Source organism: Saccopteryx leptura, chromosome 3 (genome assembly GCF_036850995.1).
Source record: "Saccopteryx leptura isolate mSacLep1 chromosome 3, mSacLep1_pri_phased_curated, whole genome shotgun sequence".
NCBI lineage: Eukaryota > Metazoa > Chordata > Mammalia > Chiroptera > Emballonuridae > Saccopteryx > Saccopteryx leptura.
Window position 1 is genome coordinate 13,117,179 of NC_089505.1, and position 16,096 is coordinate 13,133,274.

The 16,096-nt window shown below is 37.1% G+C and overlaps 1 protein-coding gene across 2 annotated transcripts in view; it reads left to right on the top strand.

The window, feature by feature from the left end:
* IPCEF1 (interaction protein for cytohesin exchange factors 1) overlaps nt 1-16,096 on the top strand; it is a 132,434-nt gene that overhangs the window by 88,308 nt on the left and 28,030 nt on the right. For both annotated transcript variants that reach the window (XM_066372957.1, XM_066372956.1), the window contains 4 exons: nt 1,439-1,512; nt 2,919-2,990; nt 8,899-8,957; nt 10,290-10,378. In XM_066372957.1, coding sequence (XP_066229054.1) covers nt 1,439-1,512; nt 2,919-2,990; nt 8,899-8,957; nt 10,290-10,378 — 294 coding nt within the window. The remainder of the gene's footprint in view (nt 1-1,438; nt 1,513-2,918; nt 2,991-8,898; nt 8,958-10,289; nt 10,379-16,096) is intronic.

Sequence of the window (16,096 nt, forward strand, 5' to 3'; positions counted from 1 at the left end):
ACTGTTTGCACCAGTATGGCAAATGATACTGCTGTGAACGTATATGCACTTGTGTTTATTTGAGTACCATTTTCACTGTTTGGGGATATATATCTAATAGTGGAATTTCTGGAACCTAACACAGTTTTCAAGACTATACTTTTACATAGTACTAACTGAGAATCCACAAAAAGCATTGTGTATTGCAGAAAATTCTAACTTACACAGTCAACATTCTTTAATTAATTCACACTCTCTTTGAGATAGGATTGGTAAAACCATCATGAAGCATTTAAAGAGTCCATCAAGAAGTAGAGAAATTGAATAAAAAAAGATTATGTTAGTTTCAGGTGTACAACATAGTGATTGGACATTTATATAACTTATGTAGTGATCACTCTGAGAAGTCTAGTACCCACTTAGGAAGTGCCCTTTAGAATTGAATTTTGAGTCTTATAAAAAGAAAGAATTTCAAGAGAAATGCTTTAGATAAATAGACTCATCTAGGACAGAAAAGATGGGACTGACATAAGGTTGAATGTTTTCAGTTTAATCTTTCTGAAAAAAAAAAAAAAGCACAAGTTGCACCCTAGCTGGCAAAAAGAGAAAGAGACAGATGAGGAAATGAAGTAAGAGCCTCATGGCACTAATTTAATAGCCAATTTTTAAAATTAAGATTATATTTTTAAAATCATTTTTTTGCTTATCTCCCCATAACCACTGACCCATTTATGTTTAATCTTGTGGTCTCTACTTCTCCACTCACATATCAGTGTAGATTGAATAAGATTTGAGTTCTTTCTGTGATAAGCAATGTAGCCTTCTTATGTTTCCTTTATAGAAACAACTCCTAGAAATCAGTTATGGAACTGACATGTTCCCAGATACGACTCTGTGATTTATTCCCCAAGGAACTTCCTAGAGGCTTGGGAGAGGAAATAATATTTGTTAGGTGTCAAGTGTTTTATTTACCGGAACTCATTTAAGTCTTATAACAACCAGTAAGTGGTAGATCCATAATATAAACTTTGAATTACTAACTCCAAAGTCAAGCTTCTGTCCGGCATATGTAAAAATGCTAATTAGGTTCCATCTTCTGTGCTGTGAGTTACTAAGGAGTAGGATGAGAATGAGAACGATACTGAGGAAGACCGCAGGCTCAGCAGGAAGCAGAGCTCTGATGGGTTTTGAAGAGAGGAAGGGTTAGGGGAGGTCCTTTGGGTGCCATACGTTGGCCATCCCTGTGCTGTGTCAGGTTACTACTCATGGAAGGGTTCTAGACGACTTTACAGGAGAGTATAATAAAATGAGTATCTAGGATGAGTCCTGTACTGACTCAGGGAGTCAGTGGATCCTCCTGTATTTCGCTTAGACTACATTCAATGTGGAGTACAATCTCAATGAACTGACTACTAGGGCTGGTGCATTTATTCACATGTGTGGTGTGAATGTGTTTCAGGCAGAAAAAGCAGATGGATTTGTCAACCTGTCCGACTTCACTGTGGAGAAAGCATCTGAATGCAAAAAAAAGCAGTAAGTTGTCTATCATTTTCCACAAAACTCTGAGCCAGGCTAATATCCCTGCATAGGGTTCCTTGGGTGACGTGGTAGCTTGGAAGTTGATGAAGGTGACACTCCATGTCTGAGGACTTGGAGCTTCATGGGTTGGCACCCTAAACAATAATAGAAGCTTTTAACCTCTTATTTTCAGGAATTTCATTTTGTGGAGCAGATGGATTTAAAAACCCCATAGAGCCTTGGCATAGCTTTTTGTTGGCGACTGTGTCTGTGACAGAATTAAAAACAAGCTCCCTCCCAGAACTGGCAGGGAGGTCAGATGTTAAGGTTTTGTCCTTGTGAAGAGAATGACCAGTTAAATAGAATTCTCCAGCACTGTCTATATGATGGCAACACCAGTTACTCTCTCTTCATGTATGGAATTATTAAAAGCGCCCTTGAAATTGAATTCTCTTGAAATGTCTTAGATTTGGCGATTACACCCTGATATAATTTTAAGTCCAAAAGCTTTGGGAACAAATAGGAACTGAAGAAGTCACCAGTCTAGACCAGATATCAAGACTCCCAGTCAAGTGCTCTTCCATAGCATTCAGCTGCATTTTGCATATGTATCCTCTTCATTCTTCTACCTTTGACATCTTTTCCAGTTTGTTAGAAAAGAGCATTTCCTATTGAGCTATGTTACTAGTAGCAGCCACTGATTAGTTTATTTCTAAGCAAATGAATAAATTGGTGATAACTCTCAGTCTTTGCCACTCTGGTGTAGCTGCACATTTCCAGCGAGACATGAGGTTGTGATGATTCTTGTGGTTTTGACCAAACTGTTTATAAATATCCCTGCCCATGCAATAGGACTTCCGGCCTAAATGGTAAAGGGGAAACACTTCATTACTTGTTATCTTGATTGTTTTATACTTTTATTTTTAACTTAAAGTCTACCTTATGTTTTCTCTTTACAAGAGGGTGGTTGGATAAAGTTTTTGATGTGTTATCACAGTGTGGACATTCTATACTTGGTTGTTTTCTTGTGAATAAATGCTTGTACATACTTAATTAAATTAATACTTTGCTTGAGAGAATTAAGTATTTTGAAGTGACACGTCTATCACTCTAAGTTTTAATTTATTGTCTCTTACAGCAAAGTTGTTAGTAAATGAAAATAAAAGAGCATGACTGTATGTTTTAAAAAGAAACTATAGATCAGCCAAGACTCAGCCCTGTTCTGGATTTTCCGACATGATAAATTAACCCTCTGGTTTTTTTAAGTGGACTAGAGATTAGACAATAGGTATTTAATGTGACTAAATTATTTTTTTTTGTAAATTTACAAAGAAAGCAGGTGAATATACTTAACTGATTTATTTTCAAACCCACTGATGACCACACACACTAATTTCTGTCTCTGCTATTTTCCCTTCAAGTGCTTTTAAGATCAGCCATCCACAGATCAAGAGCTTTTATTTTGCAGCTGAGAATACGCAAGAAATGAACGTGTAAGTAGAGGAAATCGCTAAATCCAGTCTTAATGGGAATAGACTTACTCTGGTTAGGTGTTTGAATTTCAAACATATGTACATATCAGTTATTGTTTTATTTATTTCTGCTGCTTTAAGGATTAATCTCTTAGCAGCTATAAAGTCTCACTTTCTTCTCTAGTATTTAGAAGCATTTTGGAGAACAATACATATCAAAATGTCTGTTTTAGGAAGAAAGAATAAGATTTTTCTGAGGGAACTACTAAATTGGGAAAGGAATAACAAAAGTCTTTATAACAAAATGTTAAAATGAGAATCAGTATCACAAGGAGAAAGGCTTGAAAGTATTATGCAATTCATTTTGCAACTTTCAGAGTTCTGATTTTTACAGCATTTTGCATGTGCTGTGATTGTCACAATCATTCAGTGTATGTATCACCTCTCCATGATCAATCTCAAATATTTTACAGAACGTTCTTGCTCAAGGTATATCTAGCACATGATTTTATGTCCTTAAACATTTGTTTCCTTTTTGCTCTGTTTAAATAAGTGGAATATATGCACTGACTTAAGTTTATTTAAATATATTTGAGGCAATTGAGGCATCAGATGGCTTTCTATTTAATTTAAGCTCTGTGTTCAGAATTTTTAGTTCTCTTATTACCTTACATAACTAATGAAAATATGTTTATGAAACAGCAACTGTGTGTCCCATTGTAGCAGATCCTGGGCCGTAGAAATAAACAATGCAGACATCATTCCTCCATTCAGAGTTTATGGCTTATTTTATTTGTTTATATATAATGGTTTTCCTAATGTCTTTTATAACTTCACTCTGCCTTCTTGCTCTAGAAACTTAAAAAAGGAGCTGATTTTCACCAAACATGCATGAGTGCACATGCACACGCAAACACACACACACACACACACATGCATACAAACACAAACGTACACAACTTACAAGATATTCCATAAGCTGCCAGGTCTAGCTAGAAGCATTCTCATTGGTTCCCTACACTTATCTCCCTACCACAACCCGTCATCTGGGGCAGAATGGCTCTTTATTGAGAAACCCAATGTGAGAAATAGCAAGGCAAGGAATTGACAATTGAGTGTTTCAAACAAATCATTATTTACCTGGACAATGAGAGAAGTTGTTTTTCTTTTTTCCTCTTTCTGATTTTAGCTTTTCCTCTCTGGCTTTCTCAAGAGTCTGAGGAAGTAAGAGCAGATACACAGAAGGGGAAGATTTATAGAACTTCACAGTCACTTTTTATTTGCATTGGTAACTTGAAATCCTATTGATTAGCAAGGCCTCGGTCTGTAAGGAGTGTGCAGAAAGCTGACCGTCTTGCCTAGCAGTACTTGGAGCCCTAAGGTAGACTGGAATTTAGCCATTAAATAACCGCAAAGGTTTCTCCCCCCACACGCATGGCCTCCGGCTGTCCCTGGCTTCTTTCAAACAGCGTCTTGTATCTCCAGCTTCCTTCCTGTCTACATCCTTCCTACCCGTCCTGTGGCTGGTTCTTTCAAAGTAGCTCTGTTCGTTCTGACAAGAGAAGAGTTAGACCAGAGAAACAGTGCTCAGTGTTTTGTTACCTGGTGAATTTCTCTTCCAGCCCAGCAAAATATTGATACATTTGTAAACCAGTGCAAGTGTTCTTCAACCGGTTATATTTCAGGCAGATTTGCTCTCTAAATCACACATCACCGTTACTTTGTTCCCCGCTCACCCTCTTCTCCAGCTTATGTTTATGTTTCTAGTCTGTTTAGCTTCAGTTTTCATGTTTTGCCTTTGCAGAGATCTAAAGGCGAGTGTAGTTGCAGGAGCATTAGCTCTGCTTATGACGTATACATTCTGTCTGGTTGGCTGTTGAATCCAAACCTTTCATAGTTACCAAGGCAAAGATCTTGTTGCCTGTCTATGCTGGGAAGATCTGTTCATTTTACTTGAAATTACGTTAGCGTTTATCGTTCCAGCTTACAAACAAGATGTAGATTGAAATTTGAATATAAGGTGTCCTGATCCCATAGATTTGAGTGACCTTTACAGTTGAAAATTGTCCATCTGGCCACTCAAAAATAAATGGCCCATTTTGTCTGTACCTGAATGTATCATGATTTGTTTTATTTATGATATCATTTTTAAGTTTTATTATTCTAGAGATGGTTTTTATAACAGACTCTCTTCGTTCCTTCAGGTTAACTTCTCCCTGCTCCTGCAAAGTTAAGTCTGTGATATTTAAAGATCAGTTTTGCAGTAGGTCCTGAAGAGCTTCCTCTCACACTGATGTGCCCCGTTGAAGCCTGCGCATAATGTGTCTGGTGCTTCTTAGTGGGTGCAGAGCTACTGGGAAAGGAGGGAGGGAGTGGCATTTGGAGAGATGGGTCCCATTTTAGAAGCTCTCCTCCTTGGGAAACTGCATTCTTGGATGGTGACACTTTTCTCAGGGACAATGAAAAGAAAGGCAATTAAGTTTAATAGAAATGTTGTTTTATTCTGAAGGGACCCTCAATTTGCAAGGACAGGGGTAAGTAATTAAGGGTATTGAATGAGCTGGTTTCTAAACACAGACTGGTGGTAACGGCCTTTCTCCCACAGGGCTGGTGAGAAGACTGTTCCTGTTTTGTACATCAATTTCTTAACACTTGTGTTTCTCCAACACACCCATTCACATCAAGTCAATATAAACCAGACTTCCAGGAAACAGCTGTCACTTTTATTGTAAATAATAAGTCTTTTTTTTTCATCCATCGATTTAGCCACAAATAGAAAATTTTCTACTGCCTTGATGTTAAAGAAACGTTCTTAGCAAAGGAGGTACTCTAAGCCAGTGGGTTCTAGAAAGAAAACAGTCAAACAAGAGTCTAATTAATCACCAGTTTTTTTTCACAGCAAATAACTAATAGTGACATTTAAAAGGATATGGTTTTTGGATAAAGGCTGAGAGGACCTATTTTTAAATTTTTTTTATTGTCAATACTCTTCCGTTTTGCTCTGCTTCTGTATTTTTGTGTTCTGGAAGAAACGTAGAAACAAATGCCTTTGCTTTTCCCAGGCATTCTCAATTAAAACTATTTTGTCTATTTAATTTTTAGATGCTTTTTTGGGGAGGTTCCACTTATGTAATTATGAAATTATGTATAACTAAGAATCCGTTTATTTTGGTATTTTAAAAGTGAACCATTAAATTCGTTGTACTTTGCCTGATCAGTGTTTAAAAATATACTTTAAAATATTTCTGTTAGTAAGTAATACATAACACATATTCTTGTATAAATGCGTATAATACAGAAGTATGAAGGTGAAAACCTTCCCATATGCCAATTTTTCTCCCTGGGATTAACCACTGTGAACAGAATGTCCTATGTCCTTCCTGATGCTTGCTTTGCATATTAATTTGTGCATAGATACACATACATAGTTTTAAGAGTTTATTGAATCAGTCTAAACATATTTTTGCTTACTTTTATCACTTAACAGTATAGTAGGATTTTCTAGTTCATTACAAGGCCCCTCGTCTGTGTTTTTATTCACTCGATTATAACACAGCACAGATAAAATCAGTATCATCCTTCATTTACCCATTTCCCTGTTGGTGGACAATTACATTGTATTAATTATTTTTCTTTTTGTGAGTGTAAGATTTGTTGAATTAGCATTTTCCACATTTATTTAGGTATATAAAGTGGTGATTCTGTAGGATAGATATTTAAAATGAAAATTTTAGGGCAAAAGGGATGGATATTTAAATTTTGAATAGGATCTTTGAATTGGCTGCTTAAAATTAGCTGCATCAATTTGCATGTTCAACTCAACAAAGGATTGAAATGTTTTCCCCTAAATTCTAGAAATCAGAAATATTTAAAAGTTTTGCCCATATGGTGGTGAAAAATATTTTCCTGTGTCTGAATATGCATTTGCCAAAATACGATTGAAGCTGAGAATTTTCTTCCATGTATGTATATATTTATTAGCCATTTGTATTCTTTTGTGATTTAAAAAAAATTACTCTATTGAGTCTTGATGGACATTTTCCAGTTCCTATGGCAGGACCTGGGCCCAGGTATTGTTCTAGTATTACTTATTTATTTATTTATTTATTTGAGAGGAGGGGAGATAGTGAGACCGACTCCCGCCTGCGCCCCAACTGGGATCCACCCGGCAGCTGTGTTTAGGGCCAATGCTTGAGTACCGAGCTATTTTTAGTGCTTGAGGCTGATGTGCTAGGACCAACCAAGCTATCCTCAGTGCTTAGAGCTCATGCTCGGGCTAATTGAGACACTGGCTGTGGTAAAGGAAAAAGGAAAGAAGGGGGAGACAGAAGGGAAGAGAAGCAGATGGTTACATTTCCTGTGTGCCCTGACCAGGAATCAAACCTGTGATATTCATATGCTAGGCCGATGCTGTATCCACTGAGCTACCAGCCAGGGCCTATTTTTCTAGTTTTAATTGTCCATTAGAGAGTACATGTTTCTCATGTGCTTAAGGAGATTTCATAAGTGAACTAGAACTCATCTTTTATCTTGTAGGTTGTCCTGTTTCATTTAATTTTAAAAATCAAACTTATTACATGTTTTATGTTGAAAAATACACAAAGGCTATGGCAGATGGAGGGCTGAGTAAAGATTCCTAATTTTTTAACAGTTGGGAATGTGCAATATTTATGTCACAGTGGGAGTGTAGTGTGCTGAATAGTTCATGAGGCATTGCAAGACTAAAGAAAATGAAAAGTATAAATAGTCATAACATTGCTATTGTTATTTTGTTGTTATTGGTAGACTTAGGCCACTACTAAATACTCTGGTTTCTCAAAAATAATACAATATGGAATCCCTTTTTTTAAAATATGGAAAACCAGAAAGAAGTGGAAAATAAATCGCTTAGATCTCTGTTTGGCAAACTGTGGCTCGCGAGTCACATGTGGCTCTTTGGCCCCTTGAGTGTGGCTCTTCCACAAAATACCACATGTGGGTGCTACCTTGATAAGGAATGTACCTACCTATCTAGTTTAAGTTTAAAAAGTTTGGCTCTCAAAAGAAATTTCAATCGTTGTACTGTTGATATTTGGCTCTGTTGACTAATGAGTTTGCCGACCACTGAAAACCTTAGATTATCACCGCCCCAAAATAATATTTTGCCTTTAAATAGAAGGTTTTATAGTTAGGAGTATACAAAGTAGCCATTTTCTACCTTTTAAAAAATCGTGTTATATGTTCCTTACAAAACTCTTGAGAAGGAACTACAGTAGCTTGAAATCATGAGCCGAGATTTTGCTCCTTCAGGTTTGGCTAGTTCTATTTTTGTTATTGATGCTTAGTTGGAATTAGTTGTCAATAAAATGGTAAATCAGTAGAAGAGATGACATTGACAGTCTTTAATTAAAAAAATTGCTTAGGAATACCTGTCCAGCTCTAGCCAGATCTTTTACTGAGTAATATAAAAATCCTGGTTCAAAAATGTATCACCTTTTCTTTCTTTATTTTTTTTTTTGTGTGAAATAAACAGACATTTAAAGAATTATAGAGATAAAACTTTAATGGTCAAGTTGCTAAACTTAATGATAAAGATTTTGATTGTTGCTAAAATTTCAAATGTGCACTTGTAAAAGATATAACTTATTCACTTATTTGGAAGATTTAATATAGTTGCTCACATTAGCCAACTGGATAATGGCTCACCTCATTTCTTTTCTTTCTTTGCAAAAAATGCCCTGAGTAAGGAAAATATTGTGAAACCATAGGTCTTAGGGTTGATACCACAAATTTATGCTATTTCTGGAAATGTTTAGACTGACTGTGGAATTATGACTTAACTTTATTATATAAAGTTGATGCAAAACCTTCCTTTGGGGTCTGCAGGAAAGGTGAATAGGTAGGTGACTAATCTCTTAGGTCAAATATTTGTTTTCTATTTAAATTATAGGTGGTTAAACAAGCTTGGATTATCTGTAATCCATCATGAATCCACTACAAAGGATGAAGGTATGTTCTAGTTTAAATTTCTAAAAACTTAGAGAGAATATTAGAATAGGACGAAATAAGGTGAAAAAAAAAGTGATGTCAAGTTCTATACATAGTTGTGTCCTAATGAAACATACTTTGGCATTTAAAGTTATCTGAAAATATGTAGACATAGTCACACAGAGTCACCAGTGTGGACTAGAGCTTCCTCTGCTGGCTACGCATGCTTTTCACACTTCACCCACCCGTTAGCAGCTGTAGGCTTTGGTGACATCTCAAACCATTGAGAATGCAAATGTTTTATTGCCCCACTTACTGGATTCTTACTCATAGGCATTGTCTCATCATGATCTAGACAGATAACTTTCATCCCACTATTTCCTTTCTGAAATTTTAATGTTTCCACCAGATGTGTGCTCAGAATAATTACCCAAAGTCTGCATTAGGAACCTGTAGGTCAGATTGGGACACAGGCCTGGTCTCAGTCTTTTAGCTCAGTTGGTAGCTTTCAGGGTTTGTAATAGGTGCCTAATTATTCTTAATAATACCAGTACTCAATATGGAAAAGAAGAAGGTGTTCAGTGCTAGGGTCAGACAGCTGAAACTATCCTAAACTGTTCCAACCACATAAAGCCCAGGAATTATAATAAAAGAGTTATATTTTTTAATACCAAAACCAAACAATCTTAATTTAGAAACAGAGAAGTGGCAAGTTGGTTTAAAACAATAAAGACGCACATTAAAATACTGTGAAACAATGTCCTAATCATTTCCTTGGTTTTATTTTCCATAAAATAAATTGTTCTAGTTTTAAGGTATACTTATAGATTCTGAGAAAAAAGCCTTCATAAAAGCTTCGTCTTATATATCTTATAGTGATACATAAGGCCTTCCGTTATTTGCCCTTAAGAAGTCTTTCCACCATCTCTTTTAGGGGACTCCTTGTACTTGGCCCAGTCGACCTGGTACTAACATCACTCTTGGCACCATTGCTGGTTTACTTATCCTTCCAGTTTCAGCTCATTATGATCCCTATGACCAGAATTTAGCACTATTGATTTTATGCACCCTTGGTGCATGACTCACATCCCTTGAGAAATTATCAATATTTTATTTTCCCTGAGCCTACAGTTAGCCCTCTTTCTACGTGTTAGATGCTCTTTGAGGGCAGAAACCCTGATGTAGCCATTCGTTTTCCCCTCTCTGTAATCCCTTGCACCTAGTCGCTCACTAGATAAGTACTGTCTGAATTGGATTGGAATTGAAATAGCCATATGGAGAAACCTCTGCTCATGCATTATGGAATAAGTGATAACGGCACTGAAACATTACGCATCCTCATTTTTGTTATAGAATGCTACAGTGAGAGCGAACAGGATGATCCTGAAATAGCTGCGGAATCCGCGCCCCCTCCTTACGCTATCGAGACTCTGTCTCCTGTGGTATGTACCTGGCGTAATTCCTCTGTTGTTCGTCCATCAAGTGCATGGATGTCGTTCCTTCCAATGGGGTAGAAATTACCTTGACTGATACATTTTTAGGACAGCTTAAATGGAAGGACTTGCCAAAGAGCAGGCACAATTCTCAGGGTGCTGATTTTGAGCTTTCTCCATAGCAACCCAGTGGTTTGACAAACCGGGAGTATTTGTGCGTGACCCGCAGGTGTCTCACTCTCAGAGGATTCATGGTAACGGCAAAGGGCTCCTCCACGATAGGCCAGTGCTTGCACAGACTTGTTTTACGATGTTTATTTGTAGCCTGCTTATTCTCAGAGAGAATTGAAAGTGCCTTGCCTAGGTGCATGTGCTACCATGTAAAATGAATGTAAAGCGGACTAAGATATTTATAATAGCATAGGGGACCACTAGAGTCAGAAAAATTGCAGGAAGCCAGGAGTGGGAATAGAGTTAAACCTGCACATGGAATGATTCTGTATACTCAGTAGAGAAAAGTCCACGTTTGAGCCTAAGCTTTGAAAGCATGCAATGTACATTCAGGTTATTGATCAGAGGTCCCCAAACTGCGGCCCCCTGAGGCTATTTATCCACCCACCACACTTCCGGGAGGGGCACCTCTTTCATTGGTGGTCAGTGAGAGGAGCACAGGATGCATCCTGGAGTACTGTATGTGGTGGCGCCACAAAGCGCGGCATCACTCACGTACAGTTCTACTTCCGGTGACACGGGACGCACGTCTCAGGGCTCCGGAAGCGCATCATATCACTTGTTACGGCTAGCAGTGACAAATATGGAACTGGACATTGACCATCTCATTAGCCAAAAGCAGGCCCATAGTTCCCATTGAAATACTGGTCAGTTTGTTGATTTAAATTTACTTGTTCTTTATTTTAAATATTGTATTTGTTCCCGTTTTGTTTTTTTACTTTAAAATATGTGCAGTGTGCATAGGGATTTGTTCATAGTTTTTTTTATAGTCCAGCCCTCCAATGGTCTGAGGGACAGTGAACTGGCCCCCGGTGTAAAAAGTTTGGGGACCCCTGTTATTGATGGTCATTAAAGTTGTGGAGATTTGCTTTATATCTGATTTGCATTATAATATCATTGACATTATAATGATAGCTCCTAGCAAAGACCTTTGTGGAAGTTGGTTTATGGGTTTTTTTTCTAAGTACCATGTACCAAAACTGACATAGGTGCTTTAAACATATAACTGTTTACTCCCCCAAACAGCCTTGAGAAGTAGTAGTATTATTCTGCATTTCACTGATTGCTAATGAGGCCAAGCATCTTTTCCTATATGTTGGCTCTTTGGATTTTCTGTCTTGTGAAGTGTCTATTAAGTCTTCTGTACATTTTTAGCTGTCTTATTATTATTTTAGGTGTATAGAATATCTTTACTTATTATTCTGTACATTAGCTATTGACAGTTAAAAGTGAGAAAAATGTTTCCCATTCCATGGCTTTAATTTTTTAAAACTCTAATTTTGGTTTTCTTTTTGTAAACAGATAGTCATGATGTCAAGGTGTCAAATTCATCCATCATTTCCATTGTGATGAGTGCCTTTGTTCCTAGTTTATAAAATTGTTTCCTATCCCCTGGTCAAGAGGAAGTAGATACTACTATCCTCATTTCATGGGTGAAGAAACTGAGTTTCAGAGAGGTTGGACAGCCTGGTCACATACCCAGTAGATGGAGCACCTGACATGGGAGCCCCAGCCAGTCTAGCTTTAGATACGTTCTGTCCACTCCAGCGTGACACGGGCCCATCATCCATGGACCTAAATAATTATGGCTTCTGATAGGTTAGAGTAGCTCCTTTACATACCAGACTTCTGCCAGAATTTTCTACTTTGTGAGGTAAAGCTTTCATCTACTTTTGTGTTTTGCCAGTTCCTGGATTTCAGGTGTTAAATACCATGTAAGTGACCTCTATTGTTTTTACCCTCTGCCTGTAGAGAATGACGGTCACTTGTCTCATTTATTTGGCTAGCAGCCAAGACCAGAAGTAAATATTTATTAAATGAGTATGTTTAAAATTTTTTTTTGTTGCCTGACCTGTGGTGGCGCAGTGGATAAAGCGTCGACCTAGAATGCTGAGGTCGCTGGTTCAAAACCCTGGGCTTGCCTGGTCAAGGCACATATGGGAGTTGATGCTTCCAGCTCCTCCCCCTTTCTCTCTCTATCTCTCCCTCTCTCTCTCTCCCCTCTCTCTCTAATAAAAGTAAATAAATAAAATCTAAAAAAGTAAATAAAAAAATTAAAAAAAAATTTTTTTTTTGTTAAACAGAAATGGTCAAAATTAACAAGGTATAAATATAATTAAATTTTGAATATGGTAAATTTTAGACCAATTTTTTAACTGAATTTAATGGGATGACATTATTTAATAAAATTGTATGTTTCTGGTATATCATTCTCTAATCCATCATCTGTATATTATACTGAGTGTTCACCACCCAAAGTCAAGTCTCCTTCCCTCACCATTTATCCCCCTTTACCTTCTTCTTCCTCCTCCACCCCTCTCCCTTCTGGTGATCGCTGTGCTTTATAAGACTGTGTTTATAAGGTTTGAGATTTTTTTCCTTTTTTTTTTGCTCACTCACCTTTTTCATCCAGCCCTCCCCTCTGAAAACTTTTAGTTTGTTCTCTATGAGTCTGTTTCTATTTAGTTTGTTGTTTATTTTATTCCTTAGATTCCACATATAAGTGAAATTATATGGTCTTTGTCTCTCGAACTGGCTTATTTCACTTAGCATAATGCTCTCCAGGTCCATTCATGCTTTACAAAGGGAAAAATATCCTTTTTTATGGCTAAGTAGTATTCCATTGTATAAATGTCCCACAGCTTTTTATCCAATCATGTACTAATAGACACTTAGGCTACTCCCAACTCTTGGCTATTACAAACAATGCTACAATGAACATAAGGGAGCATATATTCTTTTGAATTAGTGTTTCGGGTTTCTTTGGATATAGTCCCAGAAGTGGAATTCCCAGAAATGGAAAAGCAGTTCCATTTTTCATTTTTTGAGGTAACTCCATATTGCTTTTCGTAGTGGCTGCACCAGTCTGCATTCTCACTACCAGAGAACAAGAGTTTGCTTTTCTCCACACCCTTACCAGCCCTTCTTGTTTGTTGACTTATTGATGACAGCCATAAATAGAAGTATGAGGTGGTTTTAATTTGTATTTCTCCAATGGTTAGTGACATTGAGCATCATTTTGTATGTCTGCTTTGACACATATATGCTATTTCTTATATTTAGGTTCTTTGCCTATTTTTAATTGGATTGTTTGTGCTTTATTTGCTGTTGACTTGTATAAGCATTCTTTATAAATTTTGGATATTAACCCCTTAGTCAGATGTATCTTTGGAAAATGTGTACTCCCAGTGCTGATGGTTTCCTTTGCTGTGAAAGATCTTGATAATTTGATGTAGTCCCATTTGTTTATTTTTTCCTTTGTTTCCCAGGCAATATATCTGAAAAAAATATTGCTATGAGAAATGTTTGAGATTTTACTGCCTATTTTTTTCTTCTAGGATTATTATGGTTTGGCATCTAACATTTGAGTATTTAATCCATTTTGAATTTAATTTTGTGTCTAAATTGAAGGAATGCTCATGAGATCAACAAGTTACATCATTGATGTGGAAGGAATCTTTAGAATTTTGGAGTTATCAATCAAATGTCATTTCTTTGAGTTCTCTGTTGAGCATTTTTTGGAAGGCCACTGAGCCTAACACTTTTTTCTTTTTCTGAGTAAATATATTAGAGATAGATAAATATTGAGGAGCTGGATTTATTTTTCTTAGAACCAGAATGTGTTCTTCATTCTTACATATTTCCCAGGCAGATTTTGTTTTTGTTTCTGAAATAAAAGACATGCAAGACACTTGGTTAAAAAAACATTTAAGCTTTATATTTAAACAGATGTAATTTAAAAAATCATGGTGACGTTCACCCAGAGTGTGAATCAAGTTGTCGTTCTGGCTCAATCTGGCACAGTCTAGCCTTGACTGAGCTCTGTAAGCCTGGGTTCAAAAACATCCCCCCCGCACCATAGTCCTGGCTTTAAAAAACATGGATAATAAACTTTCATTGTGCAATAACGAACTCGAAATCATAAAGTCTTATTCTAAAAAATGTTCTCAAACAATTTTTAAATCTTCACTGAAATTTTAAATTAAATATCCAATTGTACTAATGGGTATCGAGGAAAGACAAGCAGTGAGATTTTAGCACCAGACCAATACGGGGCTCTGTATCTGTGGCTCATTCACGCTCCGCCCTCGGTGTCTCCCATGAGGGCATCAGTGGTGATTGTTTAGGTTCCCGTTTTCTTTGAAAAGGCTTCACAAGATGGATAGTGGATAGAACATCCATTTTATTCACAGAAAAACTAGAAACGGGAGCTTTTTGACAGGCCTAGTAAAAACACTCGAAATAGATGGGCGTCTGTATGTAGGTTTTACTTTAGAAGATCTTTTGTAGAAATCACTATCCCGGATTCCTTGAAATCACAAAGGAACATAAAAGGAGCCAACTTCATTCACATTTCAGACCTGATATTATAAGTTACAAAGTGATTTAAGAGCTATAAAAATCATTAAACATCTGTTCTGCATACAGCGTGGGGCTGAGTACAGAAGCAAAGACATCTCAGGGAAGGTGTGCAGCCATCCGGTGGGAGATGGTGGTGATTCAGGGCTGGGCATAGCTGAGAAATGGAACAGTTGGAGTTTGAATACAGTTAGAAAGTAGACCACCCAATAGGTGGAGCAGAGAAATTGACAAGACAAATAGGGTACTTATAATTCCATCTTTAAGAAGCTCGTGCAGATCATTTAAACATGACAGTCACATATTCAGAAGAGCAGTTCCTTTATATCCAAATGATGGAAAGAACAATCAGCTAAAGCAAACCAAAGAAGGTAAATAAGAATAAACCCTGCCACCTATGGGCCATTGGTCAGTGGCAGAGGAGGAAGTCTCTTAAACACAGGAAGTGGTGAAATCAATTTTAGAAATTAACATGTAATCCTGGTAGGATAAACCTTGCACAGATGTTTACTAAAGTGTACTTGATCTTTCAATATGTGTACTAAATAAGCTAATAGAAATGGTTGCAAGTGAGAGAGCTGTAAGATAATTATCAATGACTAGACCTTTAAGGAGAAGGTAGGAATAAAATGTCATGCTCCCTCCTCAAGGTGCGAAATAGTATTGTAAGCTCTATGATGGTTGAACATTTAACTGATTTCAAGATTATTCTAAAATTGGCTCTTACATTTTTTGTTTCTTGCTTTCACAGTTCATCTTCTGAAAGTCAACCACGAGATGTGTTGACTGCTTCACAATCTGCCTCATGTCCCCCATTCCCACTGCCTCTGCCCTGTTGGGGACCATATTAGCTGATGTCTCGGTTATTTAAAGAGCAGGCTGTTTGTCCTTTTTAGTCTTTAAATATCTCTGTCTCCTCTTAAAAACCACATCCAAATTAGTTTTCTTAATATATTTTAACATCAAAGTGTAGCAACGATAAAAATCTCAGACTAAATGAGAGAGGACAGTTGGTGGTGTTGCAGCCATGGTCTCTGCATGGACTGGGGAACATTTTACCAAGGATGGCCATTTAGCCTTGACCTGGATGCCAGGAACAGCTTTCCGAAGATCCTCTATCACCAGCCCACTTCACAG